Source organism: Bombus pascuorum, chromosome 11, assembly GCF_905332965.1.
Source record: "Bombus pascuorum chromosome 11, iyBomPasc1.1, whole genome shotgun sequence".
NCBI lineage: Eukaryota > Metazoa > Arthropoda > Insecta > Hymenoptera > Apidae > Bombus > Bombus pascuorum.
In genome coordinates this window covers 9506808-9525399 of record NC_083498.1, presented here as the reverse complement: position 1 = coordinate 9525399, position 18592 = coordinate 9506808, and the positions used below count along the sequence as shown (strand labels likewise).

At 39.0% G+C, this 18592-nt stretch overlaps 2 protein-coding genes across 11 annotated transcripts in view; both read left to right on the top strand.

Annotated features, from left to right (window-relative positions):
* LOC132912275 (hexokinase type 2) overlaps positions 1-10222 on the top strand; it is a 34545-nt gene extending 24323 nt beyond the window's left edge. For all 6 annotated transcript variants that reach the window (XM_060969615.1, XM_060969614.1, XM_060969617.1 and 3 more), the window contains exons 2-7: positions 5862-6024; positions 6280-6635; positions 7021-7120; positions 7319-7673; positions 7918-8188; positions 8514-10222. In XM_060969615.1, coding sequence (XP_060825598.1) covers positions 5862-6024; positions 6280-6635; positions 7021-7120; positions 7319-7673; positions 7918-8188; positions 8514-8591 — 1323 coding nt within the window. In that variant the 3' untranslated portion in view covers positions 8592-10222. The remainder of the gene's footprint in view (positions 1-5861; positions 6025-6279; positions 6636-7020; positions 7121-7318; positions 7674-7917; positions 8189-8513) is intronic.
* A 1206-nt stretch (positions 10223-11428) lies between these two features.
* On the top strand, positions 11429-18441 carry LOC132912260 (FHF complex subunit HOOK interacting protein 2A-like). 5 transcript variants are annotated; one of them, XM_060969568.1, is made up of 6 exons: positions 11429-11906; positions 14870-15925; positions 16118-16568; positions 16754-17120; positions 17506-18006; positions 18091-18441. In XM_060969568.1, the coding sequence occupies exons 1-6, from the start codon at positions 11877-11879 to the stop codon at positions 18188-18190; spliced, it is 2505 nt and encodes an 834-aa protein (XP_060825551.1). In that variant the 5' UTR covers positions 11429-11876; the 3' UTR covers positions 18191-18441. The 5 variants fall into 5 exon arrangements, with proteins under 5 accessions (XP_060825551.1, XP_060825550.1, XP_060825552.1 ...); XM_060969567.1 differs by lacking the exon at positions 11429-11906 and adding an exon at positions 13860-14091; XM_060969569.1 differs by lacking the exon at positions 11429-11906 and adding an exon at positions 14207-14568.
* The last annotated feature ends 151 nt before the right edge of the window (positions 18442-18592 follow it).

Sequence of the window (18592 nt, the reverse complement as noted above, 5' to 3'; positions counted from 1 at the left end):
TCGTTTCCACTTAATGAGAAATATTCTCGCAAATGGACACTTGGATACTCCGTTGGGAGTGACCATCCGACTATCTGATGTAACAGCGACTCGGATAGTCGCCTTCAACGCAATGTCCGAGTGTCCACTTGCGAGAAGTACTATCAAATGCTCGACACTAGAGAACGCTCGCTGCTCGAAGTCGGTTCCGACAAGTATCAGCATCAACTGCCACTCAAGGAAATAAAATCTTGATCCGTTAACGTTGTTTCGTAAATCGAGTTGAAACTCAGAGTCGATGGATATATCTAAGTTTAGACAAATAAGCGACAAGTGGGAAAGAGTTTGCGAGAAGCAGCGACTGCAACGAACTTGACATCTTAGGTGAAAGACTGTTCGATAATCGAAACACTTGACCGTGCAACGTGTTGCATCGATGCACGTGTAACGGTTCCGGTTTTGTTCGGTTACCAAGCGCCGGCTTCGCGGAAGAACAAATCGTAAGAGACGACGCCTCTGGAGAGGCATGTCCAGGCCTAACACACAGGCGTGTAACGTGTTCTCGCGAAAGAGGTCGTCGCGCTTTGGATAGATGTTTTCGTTCGGCACGGCGGCCTTGACACCTCGGTTATGCGACGCACGATACGCGACAGAAATAGCCGGTATACGAATCGACTCGATTCGCAACGTGAAATGAAACGTAAAATCCGTTTTTGGTGTATACGTCACGCGAGTTTCGTGACAAATTTCCAGACTTCGTTCGTCGCGTGCTCTTATTTTTCGTAGACGCGAGAAAAAAATAATTCGCGTGGACGCATAAACGAAAAATCGATCAGATTCCGATAACGAGATTGTCAATGCTGTTCGTTTCGAAGAAGTCAGCTTCGATGTCTCGATACGCATGCATTTGCATACGGAAGTATTGCGTAAACATAGCTGTGTAACAAGTATATGGCTCGGTACATCACGGTATGGCTGTACCACGTGCATTTATACGAATCACTGTGCATTGGCCTTTGGACATTCTTCCTGTAGCGCGCATGTGGCCTGTGCATATTACATGTACTATACCATTCATTCATAAACAGTCTTATTGGCTGGCAGGAGGGTGTGTCAGTGACGTCACTGCCAGATCAATGCCATACACGCGGAAAAGGGAAGAGGGAAACGGCGCGCCGTAGGAAATTGGCGGGAATTTCGAACGCGACAAAGTAGAAACTATATGTATTTATGTCACAATTGGGCCAAGTTGTGCGGAAACCTACCAATCCTCTAAATGACAAAGAATTAATCACACGCAGTACGGATTCCATAATTTTGAGATCTTCATTTTGGAAAAAATTACCAATTCGTAGAACGACTGTTACGTTATACAATTATTAAAACTATCGTGCCATAGTTCCATTTTAGGTTCATAATTATTTCGCAGGAAGCTTCCAAATCGCATGTTAATTATGCGTCGTCGTACTGTTAAATAAACCGTTAAAAAACGATGTAAAACAGTGACATAGAAATAAAATATACTCGATAGAAAGGAGGCTACTGTTTTGAAAATATGGAAATCTTCGTACGAGATTTACTCGATTCCAGATCATCGAGGATTGACAGCTTTCTGCGTAATTTAGCCTCATTGAAATTTACATATTTGATATACGTTTTGGAGTTGAACTATTAATTTTCGAGTACATTTATCAAGTAGATACGTACATGGGCTACTTGTGTGATAAACCGGTGATTTATTGCTCTTCTAATCGAGTCCGATAAATATGCGGAATTTCGTGATGCCGTATCTCTCACGAATTAATGATTTGAACCGTATCATTGCTCGCGTGATTAGACGAAAGGTATACGCGATCATATTGCGCTGTAGCGAACATAATAAATTTTCAGTGATATCAATTCAGTGATAACAATCGTAGAGTATCGATTTATAGAATATGCAATAAATAATAAAACGTATAGTTTTTCCACGTAGACTAATTCTCGCCCGTGTTTTACTATCTTTGCAAAGTATGTATGTAGAACGGGAGTCGAGAAGAAAAAAATATCTTCAAACTTTGAATACCTACTTGCTCTTCGTAATGTACAGATCGTTGATACTTGATATTCATGTTGATACTCATTTTTTTTTAATCTTCCTTAGATTTTCGATTTATAAGTAACATGTTCCTTCTTGTTACGTAAAGTGAGTACTCGAGTGTTATGTGACGTAACAGCGTTCAATATCACTAAGATCGTCAGAATTTAACTACCTGTTAGATTCGACACCGTATTAGAATAAATTGCGCAAGCAAGTTTCGTACTTTTTTTTTTTAGATAGTAGTATAGTATAACTTACGTAATATGATTTTCGCTCCAATCGTACCTTTGATTCTATATGATTGATTTGCAACAACATAGCACTTATTATATTTCGCATTCATCGAAAATACTAAAATTCAATATTCCTCTTCTACGATTCACGATCATAAAATTTTCCATAACGATAACGTGGCCATCGTTCGAGTTATTTAAAACTCATTTTCTTTACACTCGTATCGATATCGTTGTGTATTTCAACATTTTTTCTTGCTCCTGCTAACTACCTCGCAAAACATGTCGTAAGATAGCAATTCACACTGGTGTAAGAACTGTTACATTGCACTTGAACTCGACGCGATCGCTAATGTATTTCTGTGATCACAAATGAATAAGCAATGATCGTGAATAGAAATCGTTGTCTGAAAACGTATTAGGAACGTCAATTCTAGAATGATTTCAGCAAATATTGAATTTCGTACTCGAGTGTCAGCTCTGGTGATACATTCCGATAATTACAGACGTATTTCTAAGTATTTGATTAAATTCATGCCGAACAATCGGCAAATGTTGAAACACGACAGGATATTGATAAAATCTTACAAACTCGTACAAATAATCATATTTCTTATCGGTATATTATAATACGATTACGATGTATGACGTATCAGCTAAACGCTTAATACTTTCACTGGCTCAATGACGCTTTCTATATCTGCTAACTAAAGGGTTCGTATCTACTCTATTTTCGATCGATCGTTCATGAACCATTTATGAAGCGGCGTATCATTTAATTGGATTATATATATACAATTCACCAGAGCTCTGTATGCGCGTGTATGTACATATGTATGTGTGTGTATGAAGAAAGAGAGTGTACCTGCGGTAGAACAAGCGACGAATCACGTGGAAAGGCGCTTTAATGACGCCGACGTTCATCCACATTGACGTAAAATCGTCAAGGCCGATCGGAATAAGAAGAGTATGTAGACTTATCATCTATGCGCGTTTGATCTCGCTCGAGATCTCTCACGTGCAAGCTATTTACAAGACGATTATCGAGCGTAAAATCTCTGTCAACGTGTCGTGACCCAACTATTGTAGTTTGTTGCATTTGTCCTTTCATCCGCTTTTTTCTACCGTAACAAACAGGAATTGATGAAAATCGATGATGGGTTAAGATCAGGTTGAATAGAATCGAATTTGGAGATGTATAGTTTTAGCGAATATTTGGAACGTTCAGAATTTTAGATAGAACCCTTGCAACGAACGAGCATCTTTTATACGTGGCAGTTAGTACGAGCTAGATTTTGTAACAGCAATTTGTACGACGATATCTCAACAGTTTTTGCTTCTTGGCTCTTCGTACATCGTAGGTTATCAATCGTAACATAATGAACGTTGATTGATCAATTAATTAAAGAAATACTTGCACGAATAACTTTATCTGTTGCGATTAGATACTTGAAAAATGTCGTGTTATGCAAGTCGGATGTTTATTTCTCTGTTTCTTCGCGGAGGAAATAAAATATAAATCGCGTTGCTTAAAATAGAATAACATTTATCCGGCTGACGTTTCCCGTTGAAAAAAATATTCAACGTATCGCGTTAATGAAAAATTCAATATTAAATGACCGGTATACGTATTAAATGAATTTCAATTGTGTGATAAAATTCGAAATTACATAAATCAATTACAATTTCCACGACAATTTCTACAGAACACAAGGAAATAGTAAAGATAAAATTTCAGACTTTGGCAACGGACTACATTAACTACACGCTTATCTATTTCAAGAAATTGACTATTCTATATAGTGTTTTAGTTCGGATATAGCGATTAGCAAGTGATTTAAAACTTCAAAATTTTGTCTCTGAACCGAAGAACAAAAATACTTAAATAAATTTAAGGTACGAGTTAAAAATTATAGTTAAAGATATCGTAATAAATTATTATAACGAGTTAATATTACTATCCTAACGCTTATGACAAATTAACCGTAATATCTAGAAGCGAAAAAAACTTTCGCATAAAAAGAAGCATGCGAATGTGGTCGTAGGTCGAAGGATGGACTTTTAATCAAAGTTCAAGTCGAATCTTCAAACGATTTCGCAAAGAAACAATCATTTTCCTGAGAAACGAGTATTCCATTGTAGGTAACTAGACTTTCTCTTCGATTTTAAAGACCCAAGTCACAGTATTAGTGGCTAATTTCGTCGTTAGAAAATAGTTTCCAATATATATAAACTTGGTCTCTCTTTAGCTTTAAACATTGATCAAAACCATAAACTTTTAAACTGTCGAAAGATACGATCTTCCAGAGTACCGACAGAAAAGTATAGCGCATAAACAACTTAGACCAGTTATTATTTTCCTACGACCGAGTATGGCAACGTAAATCTCCGACCTATTTTTAAGATTCGAAACACAAGGTTTACGCGAAGTTAGACGCTTCGGAAAGCTAAATTGATCGACAAGCGGAAAGAATAGAAAGAGAAATGTAATCGTACGATTGGAGTCTATCTATTGACCTATATTTAAATTTCTACGCTAGAAACCTTAAACTTTGAGTGGAGTTAAACGCGTCAAGGAATCGGAGCGAAACATATACAGAAATATTTTGGTACTGAAAAGTGACAAACGTTAACAAGATCTTGTCTCTATATTTACAAAGCGACTCGTTTCAATCTTTAAACGCTTATATTTTGCAATCAGTTCTCGATGACACGGTCGAATGCCTAAATATTTTCTGACAGAAGTCTATTAAACAGGTACTTCATTTTCGACTTTGATCCTCTCGTTGTCACATCGTACACTCTCGTCGACACTCTCCTCGATATCCGTCACTCTTCCCATAATCGTCCGCGACTATTGTTCCGGCCTGTGACATCCATATTTTTGTACGCGCATATGGGTGCCCGCGAAGCCATACAAAAGTGCACAGTAAATCCCATCAGCATTCTTTCGACTGGATAGTCGCGAACGCACGCTCGTTCTTCGAAATAAATGCTACTCATAGAATGAAACAGCTTTATTCCGATTTATACGTACGACTGACGATTTGCGTTTCAAGGCACGTTTAATATTCATGATATTTACGAAGTTAATATTAGCCTGATACTGATAAGTACAGCGTTGTCCCACGAACTCTGTCCACCTGAAATATTTTCGATGGAGTATTTTTCAAACGATGCGTGAAAATGTCATTAACGAAAGTTGAAGGATTCAGTGAAACGCATGATATGGAATTATTTAAAATAACGGAGATATTTCAGGTAGGCGGGGTTCCGTGGGACACACTGTAATAGAGAGAAAATAAGGGAAAAATAAATTCGATTTCCGGTGTTATTATGTTAAGGTGTAATTCACAACTAATATTTAGGAAATGTTTTTTTTTTTTTTTTCAAAACGGAGCTTCGTACGAAGAAACGTTATTTTATATCTTCGACTTATTTCGTCGCGTACAATCGCCAATTACAGGTACAGACACCCTGTATATGGAAGACCTATCGAAGGTCAGCTCGTATCAGGGATCTTTGTTAGACGGAAATCGATAATCATTTTCCATTTTCATTTATTACAGATAAGAGATATCTGCAAGGAGCTGATCCTTTCCAACGAACAGCTCCATATGGTTATGCAAAAATTGGACGATGAGATGAACAAAGGTCTATCGAAGGAAACGCACGATCAGGCGGTTGTGAAATGTTTCGCGACCTACGTCCAAGACCTTCCCGATGGCAGTGGTAAGAAGACACGCATATCTCTTATAATCGATAAGAAATCAATCTACCGTAATGAATCAGAATCACTCGAAAGTTCGAAAACGGAGAAAATAGCTACTAATCGTATAACTCGGTTGTTCTGATTCGCGACGATCTAGACTTTGAAGGAAAATTATTAAAAAATTCCCGGTGTCGCTGATTCTCAATGAAAGAGGAAACTTGATATTTCTAATTCCAATACGAAGAAATATTTAGTCAAAATCAATCGATTTACAGAGAAGGGCCACTTTCTGGCCTTGGATCTGGGAGGAACGAATTTCAGGGTGCTCTTGATCACCTTGGATCACCAGAATTTCGACATGAAGAGCAAAATCTACGCCATACCACAGAGTCTCATGTTAGGGACTGGTACACAGCTCTTCGATCATATAGCTCAGTGTTTGGCGTTGTTCGTCAAGGACCTGAACCTTCACAACGAGCGTCTACCTCTCGGTTTTACGTTCAGTTTCCCATTGTCTCAACATGGGCTGACCAAAGGTTACCTCGTCAGGTGGACGAAGGGTTTTGATTGCAGCGGTGTAGTCGGTGAAGACGTGGTTGCTTTGCTCGAAAAGGCAATCGCAAAAAGAAAAGTGAGTGCTTCGTTCTACTTTAAAACAGTTGTTCATCGATGGCAAATATAATATCTTTATGTTTTTTGTAAAATTGCGTATCGTTAATTCGGTAAATTGATTCTATATCTTGAAACATTGCGAGTTAAAATTCTACTTTATAAAGATTCTATTTTCCAAAAACAACGAGCATAAAAATCTCAAACTTGTGAGTTTATTAGTGAGAATATATAGAGTACGTATAAAAAAGCAGAGAAACCATAGGTTCTAAATCGGTCAGTGATTTCATAACAGTCGCGTTAATGAAAAACGAGAGTCGAAAACAACGATAAGGACAATTGTTGCATGAATACATAGCTAGTCGTAGCTGATTGCAAAACCATGCTAATTACGATGTATCGTACAGGACGTGAAAATCGACGTATGCGCCATTCTGAACGACACCACTGGTACCCTGATGTCGTGTGCTTGGAAAAACAGGAATTGCCGTATCGGATTGATCGTCGGTGAGTGACGAATGTTACTTTTCTTTCCATTCTTACCATTCATAAATAGAGAAAAATCTAATGATCGATCTTTTCTCTCTAAATGGAGATATTGAAAATTCCTCTAATGAAGAAATACCGAAATTTGCGGACGTAATATTACCGTGGATGAATTACGAAAGTTTTTCTCCATTAAGATAAAATCTCGTTTCGCTTCAGGAACTGGTACCAACGCCTGTTACGTGGAGAAGACGTCGAACGTACAGTGTGCGATTCCAGGAAACTTCTCGCCACAGAAGCCGTATATGCTGATCAATATCGAATGGGGTGCGTTCGGCGAGGGTGGTGTGCTCGATTTCATTCTAACGGAGTTCGATCGCGCCATCGACGAAAATTCGATCAATCCGACGAAACAGTTGTTTGAGAAGATGATCTCGGGCATGTACATGGGAGAATTGACGAGGTTGGTTCTCGAGAAAGTGGTGAACGCCGGGCTACTGTTTGGTGGAAAGTGTCCCAGCGATCTTAAGAAACGGGGCAAATTCTTCACGAAATACGTTTCAGAAATCGAAAAGTGAGTATCGCGCAGTCGTATCGGATATCTTTTTCTCGCGATAGAGATTCTCCGTATCTCCTATCTCTTCTTTCGTTCATTTTTTCACATTTTGAGACACGACATTTTAGTATTAATTAAATTAATTTCTTTCGTTATTCCAAGCAAATCCTGAATATGACAACGCTAATCTACAATCGCAGGCAAATATAACGAGCCACCTTCGCAACGTTCGACGTTAAATGTTGTTCCTCGTTCGTTTCAGCGATGCTAAAGGGAAATACACAAACTGCCGCGAAGTATTAGCAGAATTAGGATTACGAAACGTAAGTGACCAGGATTGTGAAAACGTTAGGTACGTTTGCTCTGTTGTGTCGAGGAGAGCAGCTCACCTGGCCAGCGCTGGAATCGCCACGTTATTAAACAAAATGGGCGAAGACAGCGTGACAGTCGGAATCGATGGCTCGGTCTACAGATTCCATCCGTACTTCCACGAGCTTATGACCGAGAAGATAAGCCAGTTACAGAATTATAAGGTGAGACCAGTGGGAACACCTTTGTTTCTTAAAGTTTCGACGAATATACTGTTTTAAAGAGACATGTTTTCTTGCACGACGGTTGTTCAACGGTAATTTCAATTAAATCCTATATCTTACCATCACGACGAGTATTAAAATCAATAATTGAAATTTAAATCCAGTCTATTAAAAGATCCGAGAAGATTTGCTTATCAACGTCTCTGCCGTATTATACGACCGTCTTTTAAGTCAAACGTATAAAATTTCATTTGGCAAAATAGAAAGCTCCGAGAAAAGAACTTAGGGATAATTTAGGCTCTAACAATTTACATTGTTTTTCCAGTTCGATTTAATGCTCTCGGAGGATGGCAGCGGTCGTGGTGCGGCGCTGGTCGCCGCAGTGGCTGCAGGACACCGGTGAAGACAACGGCTGTGCCGCGTCTCCTCAAACTTAGATTAAATTAAGTTATATGCAGTAACGATTCAAATTTGACACACCATTAACATATACGTACACAGGAAATGTATGAAGTCACGCGTATGTGCCGAGGAAAAAGTCGAAGAGAGCTAGCTATTAAATAAACTAAAAATGAAAGAAAGGAAGCGAGAGAGGGAGAGATAAGTAAATAAAAGAACGAGTGAGATTCTGTCCGTTAGGAAGAATAGAGAGCAAGATCGAGAATGAATGAGTGTGAAAACGAATGAAAGTGAAAGAGAGAGAGAGAGAGAGAGAGAGAGAGAGAGAGAGAGAGAGAGAGCTGAATGTGCACTTGTACATAGAGCATAAAACGTAGCCTAATCTCTGCGAAAATATCGAAACAACGGTACTTGAAGGAGTACTTACAAATCTACGAGCATATTTACGCTCGTCATTACTAGACCGGAGAAGGAAACAGAACAAATTTATAACGAAGTGTTTTTACGCGAGACGTGGTTGTACACGAGCAAGCTAATAAACGAAACTAGGAGTAATTTGCAACAGAAATCCTATTACTGCCATAAGTGCAGACGAATACGTATACGTAGACATGCCTGGATGGAAGGAATTTGAAAGAATTTCAATCGTTCCTTCGAAGCAAAGGCTACGTGAATTTATCGGCATTACGCGTGTGCGCCTAGCTCGCGATACATCATATATCACGAAATGTCAACGATAAACGGTCGATCTCGATGTTCCTTCTTCACAGAACATGCACAAAGATGCGACTGGTTCGCGATCCTGTGGGTCAGTCTCTTCTGTTTCGCTACTGCTCCGAAATCTTTGCGGAAGAAGATGAAAAAAAGAACGGGCGGATTCTTGGTTCACATAGAGCGATTTATAAATTATTTGTATCGTCGTTTTATCCTACAGTAATCTTATTGTAACGTTTAGACGCGCGTGATTGAGACGATGGTCGCGTAAGTCGAGAAAGAATGAGCGGAACGAGGGTAAAAGAAGTTATGCATGCGTGAAAGAAGTTTGGTATGCAAAACGAGATTATATGTATATTAATATCGAGACGAAAAAGAAAAAAAAAAGAAAGAAACACAAAAACGAAAAGACGAAGAGATAGCGCGAACAAATATTAGAGAAAGTGTGTTTTGCAACAGTTCATTAGAAAAAAAATGTGTAGTATCGTTTTAAGGGATTTAGGCGGTTTGAAGTATTTTTAGATTTATAGGCCACGGTCGCGTTCAACGCGTACGTCTTCTTTGGACGTCGCTCTTACTGTTACGACGACGATGATGACGATCGCCGCGTACATACGGACGATCTTTCAGCATTGTCTCCGGAACGACTCCTCGAAGACGTTCGCATCAATGTCGCGATTTAAATTATACAACGTACATTAAAAAGGATGACAAAAACGGAAAGACAAAAAAATTAAAAAAGAAAAAAGAGAGAGAGGGAGACAAATGTGTGAGTGAACGCGTACATGAACGAACGATTGATTCTGTCGTGACTCTCGATACTGTGTTTTCCCGCCACTCTCTCGTGTCGAGAGGCGAATATTTCTTTGGAGTTCAAAGATCGATGGAGCAGAATAATAAACGACCTGTTTTGAGAGCAAATTGACAGTTATCTCTATTATCGTTTTATTGTCGCGAAATTGTAATAAAAATAAGATACTTAAACTCATACTATTCCAGTACTTTTTCATTTCAATCGTTTTGAAATTAATCACACTTTACGAATAGAATTCTCATTTTTAAACGAACTCGTTACTCGACGAAAGCATCGTTCGATCTAACTATCAAGCATCTTATTCTTTTTACAATTTTCTAATAAATAGGAATTTATCCTCTTTGAACTAAAACACTTTAGAAAAACATCATTGTTGAAGTTACTCGATACTCAAATTCCTTTCTCAATACTTTGTCTGCATATTGGATCATTCTCGTAAGTCGTAAGCAATGCAGGTTTTCCTCAGTACGGTAAGAATCCGTGTAATATACGTTTGGAAACTCATAACTGAGCTTTTATTATCCGAACTACGAAGGATTCGAGAGAAAAATGATACAATTGACGAAGTTTTTAAATTGAAGAAACGTTCGATCGCGTCACATTTTCATAAAGTCTTGGAAATTCGCAACAAAATCCTATAAATTGTAAAATTATAAAATATAACATATAAAACAAATTGCATCGAGGAGACAGGAACACTGAATAGTGTACGGTATAAATTGCACTCATGTTAAAGAAAGAACAGTTGCATCAAATTATGTATCAGCTTACAATGAGACAAAACGTACAAACGTGCTCGACTTTAGTTTTCTGAAAGGGAATAATTAGCGAACAAACTTGTACCACCACAACCATTTCGTTATAATTATCGCAGCTGTTTTATTCCTGGGATAAACAAAATTTTACCATATGTATGTGTATCTAAGTATTACTCTCAATTTCTTACAACTAGTAATTAGTCGATCTAATAGGTTTTCTATTCGGCTACTAGTACAACTTTACAAAATTGACGTCGTATCGAATTCTATTCCATCAAACTCAGCTCTCAGAAGAACCGCGTTACTTATGACATGATATTCTCCTCCTTATGCCATTATATTCTCCTTATATCAATAATGTCGATATTACGGTTCGATAGAACATGGAAATTTATAATTAAATATACAATAATCAGATATTTCTGAAGCCAATCGTGTGGAATTGATCGTGTCGACTTATATAATTTAAAAAAACAGACATTCAGCCCGGTTTGCGGAACTTTATCAGAAATAGTAGAAAATTCGTGGTTTGAACATAAGCAGCACGATAGGGATCGAACAGATCCTAGCTACCTGAAGAAGGAAGAATCACCGCTCCTCTATCTTTACTCCAAAGTTTTCTTTCTATTGTTTCGTACGCGACTCGAAAGCGCGATGAGGATGGCCCCGTACTTTCCGGATCTGGGCTTGATTGTCATTCGGTTCGCGTTCTTGGATTACGAAACAGTGACGGGAAGAAAAGTGTCGGTCAAAAACTTGGCCCGGACGAGGAATTGTTGCTATATATTCTGTATTTATTTTCATCGTCATTTCGATAAGACTTCGCGGTGTGTACCGATAAAATTCGCGTGGATGGTCGATCCGTCGACGAAAAGAGAGAGAGAGAGAAAGAGAATTCTTTCGTGATCGTCGTTTCACGCGAAGATTCCTGCTTCGTTCCGTTCCCTCGAACCGAGCCGAATCGAACGTTCGTCTCCGATCGTTTGCTGGTCTCTCGTCATCGATGTTGCGGCGACTGTTGAGACTAAAGGTGGTGAGTAGCTCTGCCGCGGTATACTTAGCGCGATCACGCGGATCCACGTGAGCCTAGCGTTCGATTTAACGTGCGATGTCGACACGAGCACGAAACGTATCGTCGGGTATTCTACCGATTATTATTGTAAGACACTATGCACACCAACGACGCTATTTCGTTGTGATTTTGTTGATAGTGACGCTGTGTGATTCCGTATCCCGTAGTTTTAGATTGTTGATGATGCATCGGAAATTGGTATTGGAAATTGTCGAAGCATCGGAAAATGGTACTAGAAAATTATTCGAATTGTGGATCGATAAAGGTGTCTGAAAAAGGATAGTACAACTATAGCCAATTGTATAACTAAATAATATATATAAACGAGAAATAAAGTTCTTCCGTTCGAATTGTCAGCTTTAAAGAAAAATAAAATAGTAAAGCGCCACTGGTGCGAAATTCCAACGATATTGTGTCATGCGTCTGCACAGATCTAAAGATAATTAATGTGACAGAAAAAAGGCGACAAAGTACGAGTACAAGTGCGATCACGTTCGGATTCCTACAATGCGGTGAATTCTCGTGGTCGACCATCGAATTACTGTATTCTAGGCTGCGTAAGAAAAATCAGCGGCTTCGTGATCTAACTGTACTGTTCATCGATTTAGATCGCGACAGCGTATTTGTAAAACTGTCGAGCATCCGACAAGAAATTTGGTAGGATGTTTAGTGAGAGACAAAGTTGTTTTCCTTGGTTAATCGTGACTGAATCGATCGATTCGAAGGAGCGAGTAGAATTGAGTCGGGAAAATCGTCGAAGACAGCGAATCGATTATAACGGCGGAGCTTGAACCGCTTTCACGATTTTTTGTCACGACTTTTTTTATATTCACAATCTGGTTAATGTTGTTGAGATGTGTACACGTTAAAGGTGCAAAATAAAAGTCATCGTAAATCCTGTTGCTCACGATCGATGTGCCATTACCATGTCGCGTTTGAAAAGAGTTGAGAACATTTGGTGCTCGATCAATGTTTTTAATATATCGATATATTATATATACATTTAATTTATGTATTTAATAAATAGAATTTAAATATTTTTTTCAGTTTTTATTACGTTAGTATATATCTGATATATTAATATATTGATAAGACCTTTTGATAAGACAGAGTTTGCAGTTCTAAGAAATATTAAAGGTAACGAAAGGTTTCTCTCGTGGGCGGAAGGAGAACAATAAAGATAAGGTGGCTATTTAAAGAGATAGAGTATTTCCAATGATAATTATTGCACGAAGGTTTTGTAGGAAAATTTTGGATATTTTTAAATTGGAATGGTACGAATTTTATTTGATTTCTTGAATGTTTGATCACGATAAACACGAGTAAATATTCTCGATGGTTAGACGTTTTATTAGCATATTTAGACAGGTATCTCAAAATCTTATCAGCGATTATATCGATCAACCTTGATTAGAAAATGAGTGATATATAATAGGAAAAATACTGAAGATAACGGAACAAGTAATTTTAATCGCATTCAACTCTGATATAAATTCGAGTAAATAATCCGCGAAGGGATATTAAGATATTCGGTATAATCTTCCTGTGCCGAAGAAATCACAGTTTAAATTTCAAAATTTGGTTTCGCTTAATTTTTCGACCTTCGGCAAACCTAATTGAAATGTATTGTCTACAACGATATCTTCTCTGCACGCCACTAGAGGGCGAACTACGAACTACGTTTATCTTTACAAATCGATTACTTTTTCCAGCGAAAGTCATTAAAAATATTCATATGAAATTTCTCTTAAAATAAATCTATTATTTGACGAAACTAAGAAATTCAAGTGTACGCGCAGTGTAATCTGTACCGTTCCCCCAATCTCTCTTCTCAATTATCGTGCCTATACGTCATAACAATACGTATATATACGATACATACATGCTTGGCGATAACAACACCACCTGGTGGTAGCTGATAGGAAACAAAACACGTCAAAGCAGTAAAGTTTCGCTGTCGCAGCGACAGTGAGGTATAGCACCGTGATACGGGAACGAACAATGAGAAATTATGCAGAAACGGACGATTACGCGAGAAACGGCCACAAGGCGCGTGCATAGCGAGAAATAATTGTGGACCAGGATCGGACGGTGCGTTAAGATGATTAGTGGCATTCAAATCGCGCTGAAGAATGCCATTGATGTGGTGAGTGATAACCCTGATAAATTCCGCAGTTTCGTCGTCGGTTCTGTTTTCGACCACGCGACTGCGTACAATGTTCTTCATTCATTCGACCGAGAAAAAAAGACACGCACATTTTCATTTATATTTTTGCCTTTGCTCGCAGAGCATTGTAAACGGTGTAAGAGAGATTTTAAGGCAGTATCCATCGATCGTAGTGCGGCATTATATGTTTTACGTAAACGACGATTTCTCTTCGTTCGACCACCGCGCGTCGTTACATGTGCCATTGTATTTATTTACGTTCTGCGTGTATCGATCTGTATGTTGTGCCTTTCGCCATAGTCGATAAGCTACTGTATACTCTTACGAATTTTTTCTTCTCGTCCTTCGTACGCGCCCGGATTGATTTTAAATCGCGCTCGTTTGGCGCCCATAAAAAAATCCAAACAAACACAACGGTGCGGCGTAGCCAACTTTCGGCCGGCCAATACCATGCCGGTAATACGCAAAACCTGCCCATCTCGATCGACACGCGTATTTGCGCGTTGTCTAATCGTTGCAAGATGTACGTCGTTATATTTAGCGGCTTATGTAATTATTTCAAGTTGCACCTACGGGCGAACCAACTGTAGCTCATTAACATGTGCACGTTTAATAATTTACCGTGTTTTGTATCCTACTTGGTTTTCCTCAACAACGACCCGAATGACGTAGTACGATTCCCGGTCGACGTTTTGGTCGTCATCAGTTTTTTTCCTTTAAACGAAGCGCTGTACTTATGAATTTTTATCGTTTGCAGATAGCACCGCCTGCCACGCCGCTGCAAGATTTCACCTACCATTGGAAACAGCTTATGAACTTTTATGTGAATCACCTGACCGATTGCAAGGTGCCCATACAGTCCACGGGCATACCACGACATTTAGACAGATTACTGGAAATACTGTTAGAAGAGGAGAAGGACGAAAACGAGCCAGGACCATGCCTCGAATACCTGTTGCAGCACAAGCTACTCGACCTGCTGGCTACGCTCGCCAGCGCGGAAACTCCACCCGGAATGAGAACCATTTGCCTGTCTTTTTTAAGAAAATTGCTGGGTAGATCTAAGTACCCACTGCTGCACCACACGTCGATTTATGGACCAGTGCAACGACTGATCGCTCTGTGCAATGGAAACCCACCATCGCCTATGGAAGCTGAGGAGGTCCAGTTCCTTCTCACGCTTTGCTTCCTAGTTTGCAAGTACCCTCACGTGACCAACATAATAAACGATGCACCGACTGTTCAGAGGCATAACGCCTCTACGAGAAGGAATTCCGAAAGGGTGGAAGTGGAAAAAGTTACCTACGTCCCAAACAGAAGAAAAAATAACTTTAATCCCTTATTTGAACCACTGGACACTCAGGCGGTCACATTGATAAATCCCAACCTGTTTAGTTCGGAAAATGGTAGGAGACGGTCCGTGGAGACTAACAGACCGTCCAGTAAGAATGGAACGAGGGGATCATCTAGTCAATCGAACAGGTCGATATCTTCCAGGGAAGTGGAGAATGCCTCGCAATCTTCTAGTCCGGTAATCGAGAAACCGATTTGCGATGAGAATTCGGGTGTCACGGTACAATCTTCTGACTCTCAGGACTGCGACATCTCTCAAAAAGGCGAAAACGTCGTTCTGATGAACGAGATAGATACACATTTGCAGAATCTCCAGGATTTACGATTGGACGTTGAGTACGGGGCTGCTTTCGAGGAGTCTAATTGCGCAGAAGGGGATCAGAATCTTCTGAGACTGGACACTCCACAGAAATCAAAATGCCTTCTATTAGATGCCTTGTTGAGTTACATAAATAGCGCGGTAAGCCACGAATTTTAAACAATGAAAGTAAACTATCATAATAGTTCCTTATGTTGTGTTACCCATACTTTGCGGACTAATTTTGCAATTTCAATATTAATAAAAGCTATGGATTAAATATTCCAAATCCTAAAATACAAAGATCAGTCAACCAGACATCAAATTCTTAAACAAAAATGTTTCCTTTTCCAGGATAATACCGTGAGGATAAGAGCCTGCGAAGGAATAATGGTCCTTGCATCCTTGGAGGATCCATCGTTCGCACAAATGGTAGCAAACAGTGACTTAGCAATCCTGATACCAAATAGATTAGAGAACCTGTTCAACGCCATCCCAGCGCATGTCGATCCAGCAGAGATCGACGGCGTGGATGTTACTTGGGGTTTAGATTCACCAATGTGGACGAAGGAGAAAAAATTTTCTGGCTGCAGACAGGTCGCCGCGTTTTTCATGTGGTTTGATTACTGCAATCAACTGATAAGGGAAGCGCATCCAGACGTGGCAAACGCGTTGGCGAAGAACATTAAAGTGAATTTCTTAGAGAAAATCGTGACACCAGCCCTGGCTGAACATCATGTTGTTCTTATCACGGCATTGATTACGAAATGTTTGAAGGAATTAACATCTAGCGCCTTATGTACAGGTTTGTGTATAATTTATGTTAAAATATGGAGAATTAGCAATTTTTTTTTGCTTGGAATTTTTGGAGGATTGATAGAGTTTGTTTACTTTTTCCTCTAAATAGTAAGAGACGAAGAAAAATTGCTCTTTGACCCTTGCCAATATTTCGAAATTAATTCAAACGATATTAATAATTTCTTTCTTTAGAAATAAGTTACTGGCTCGTGGGTCGCGACAGAGGACCAGAGATACCAAACGTATGGACGTCGCCTGTACTACACAGGCTGATAGACAACTGCTTCACGGACAGTGACGACTTAACGCTGGAAACATTGAAGCTGTTCGAGGAGATGATAGAGAAACGAAACGAACATATACTGCACTGTCTCGTATTAGTATATTTATCAACACGAGGCTATTACGACAACACCGCGGCGGATAGTGCAATTGCATCCTGGAGCGACGAGGAGGACGAAAGAGAAAGAGAAAAGAAGAAGGGTTCGCTAGACCTCTCCTACGAGCAAAGTCATAGTCGGACATTAGCACCTAGTAATATTCATAGAATTGTAAATTGGTAAGAATCTTACAGAAACTCTCACCATCGTACATAGAAAAAAAAAAAAAAAAAAAAAGAAAAAAGAAAAAAGAAAAACTTTCATCAAAAGAACGTTTTACGACGGAGACATTCCTTGTCACTCGAATAAATAGAATATGAAAAAAAAGTAATAATTCAATAATGTACACACTTATAGTACTTGACAAGCGTGACACAAAGTGAGAAAGCTTAATCAACAGAAAGTCTCAATCAATCATTTCGATACGTCACCAACTGAATATGTTTTCTCGGCGTATGTACTAAAGAACTTCGAATACTTTCCCTCGCGCAACGATATTTGCATATGCAAATGAAACAGTGTAAAGGTATAAAATTTTTAGCTTCGTATCAACCTCCGTTTCAGTTTCCTGTCCCTGATTCCTCGTTATCTACAAACAGACACGGACGTGAACAATTACGAACGGTATATGGCTGACTTGGAAAGGCAGTATTCTACTGTGCTGACAGACTGCTCGCTGATGGCCTGGCCGCTAGAGGCAGTAACCGTGGATGATTCTGCGAGTTCTGATTCCAGACCGGAAGCAGATCATTGTTCCGTAAGATTTTACATGGGGCCGTTTATGACGATGCTTTTTGAGAAAGTGGCGAGTATTCCAAGGCAAAAGTACGAGGTCAACCTGCAACTGACTGTGGTGATCTCGAGGCTTGCGCTTTTACCTCATCCGTACCTGCATGAATTTTTACTGAATCCGTTGCTACCAGTAGCACCCGGCACGAAGAACTTGTTCACCTGCTTGCAAAAAGTTGTCAAGCAGCTGGTGAACGAGGTACCAAAGACGCCGGATCACAAGCAAATGCTGACGGAGACACGAGAACGATTGCTTGAAGATTGTTCTCACGAAGGGTAAATACGAATAGGAATGATTAATTATATCGTAATTTGGTTCGTTTGGTAATTTCGGAAGATTAAATGTTTCGTGATTTTTAGAGAGAAGGAGAATATCCTGTTCGAAAGCGTGATCGTGACAGAAGAATTTTGCAAGGAACTGGCTGCAATAGCATACGTAAAATATCATCATTCTATGTGATAATTGTTATCAAAGAGAGCGATGTAAATTATAGAATTTAATTACAGTACTATAGCTGAGTAAATTTATTTAATGATCGATCGTCAGTTTAGATACGCTTAAATAGAAAATTGGTTTTTGTGATGAATTTGTAAAATATACGTACATACTTTATCTTAAGTATAGCTACTATTATATTAATGTTAATGTTTACAATCACTTATTTGCACAATTCGACTTGTGACTCTAATAAAGAAACTACTGAAAAGTCACGTTCGTTTTAATTATTTTACTTCAAAAATTGTTACAAATTTTTCTAATTTAGTTGTCTATAATATTTGTAGTTTCAACAACTTCTAATTACCACATATCAATTATAAAACCTATTTAGATTTGAGTATATCATTGCAAATAATTTTAATA

Coding starts and splice junctions, on each gene's coding strand:
- LOC132912260 (XM_060969565.1), top strand. CDS start 14,712: ATGTGCACGTTTAATAATTTACCGTGTTTTGTATCCTACTTGGTTTTC. Junction 15,926..16,117: donor TGAGTTACATAAATAGCGCG/GTAAGCCACGAA, acceptor TTCCTTTTCCAG/GATAATACCGTGAGGATAAG. Junction 18,007..18,090: donor GAAGATTGTTCTCACGAAGG/GTAAATACGAAT, acceptor CGTGATTTTTAG/AGAGAAGGAGAATATCCTGT.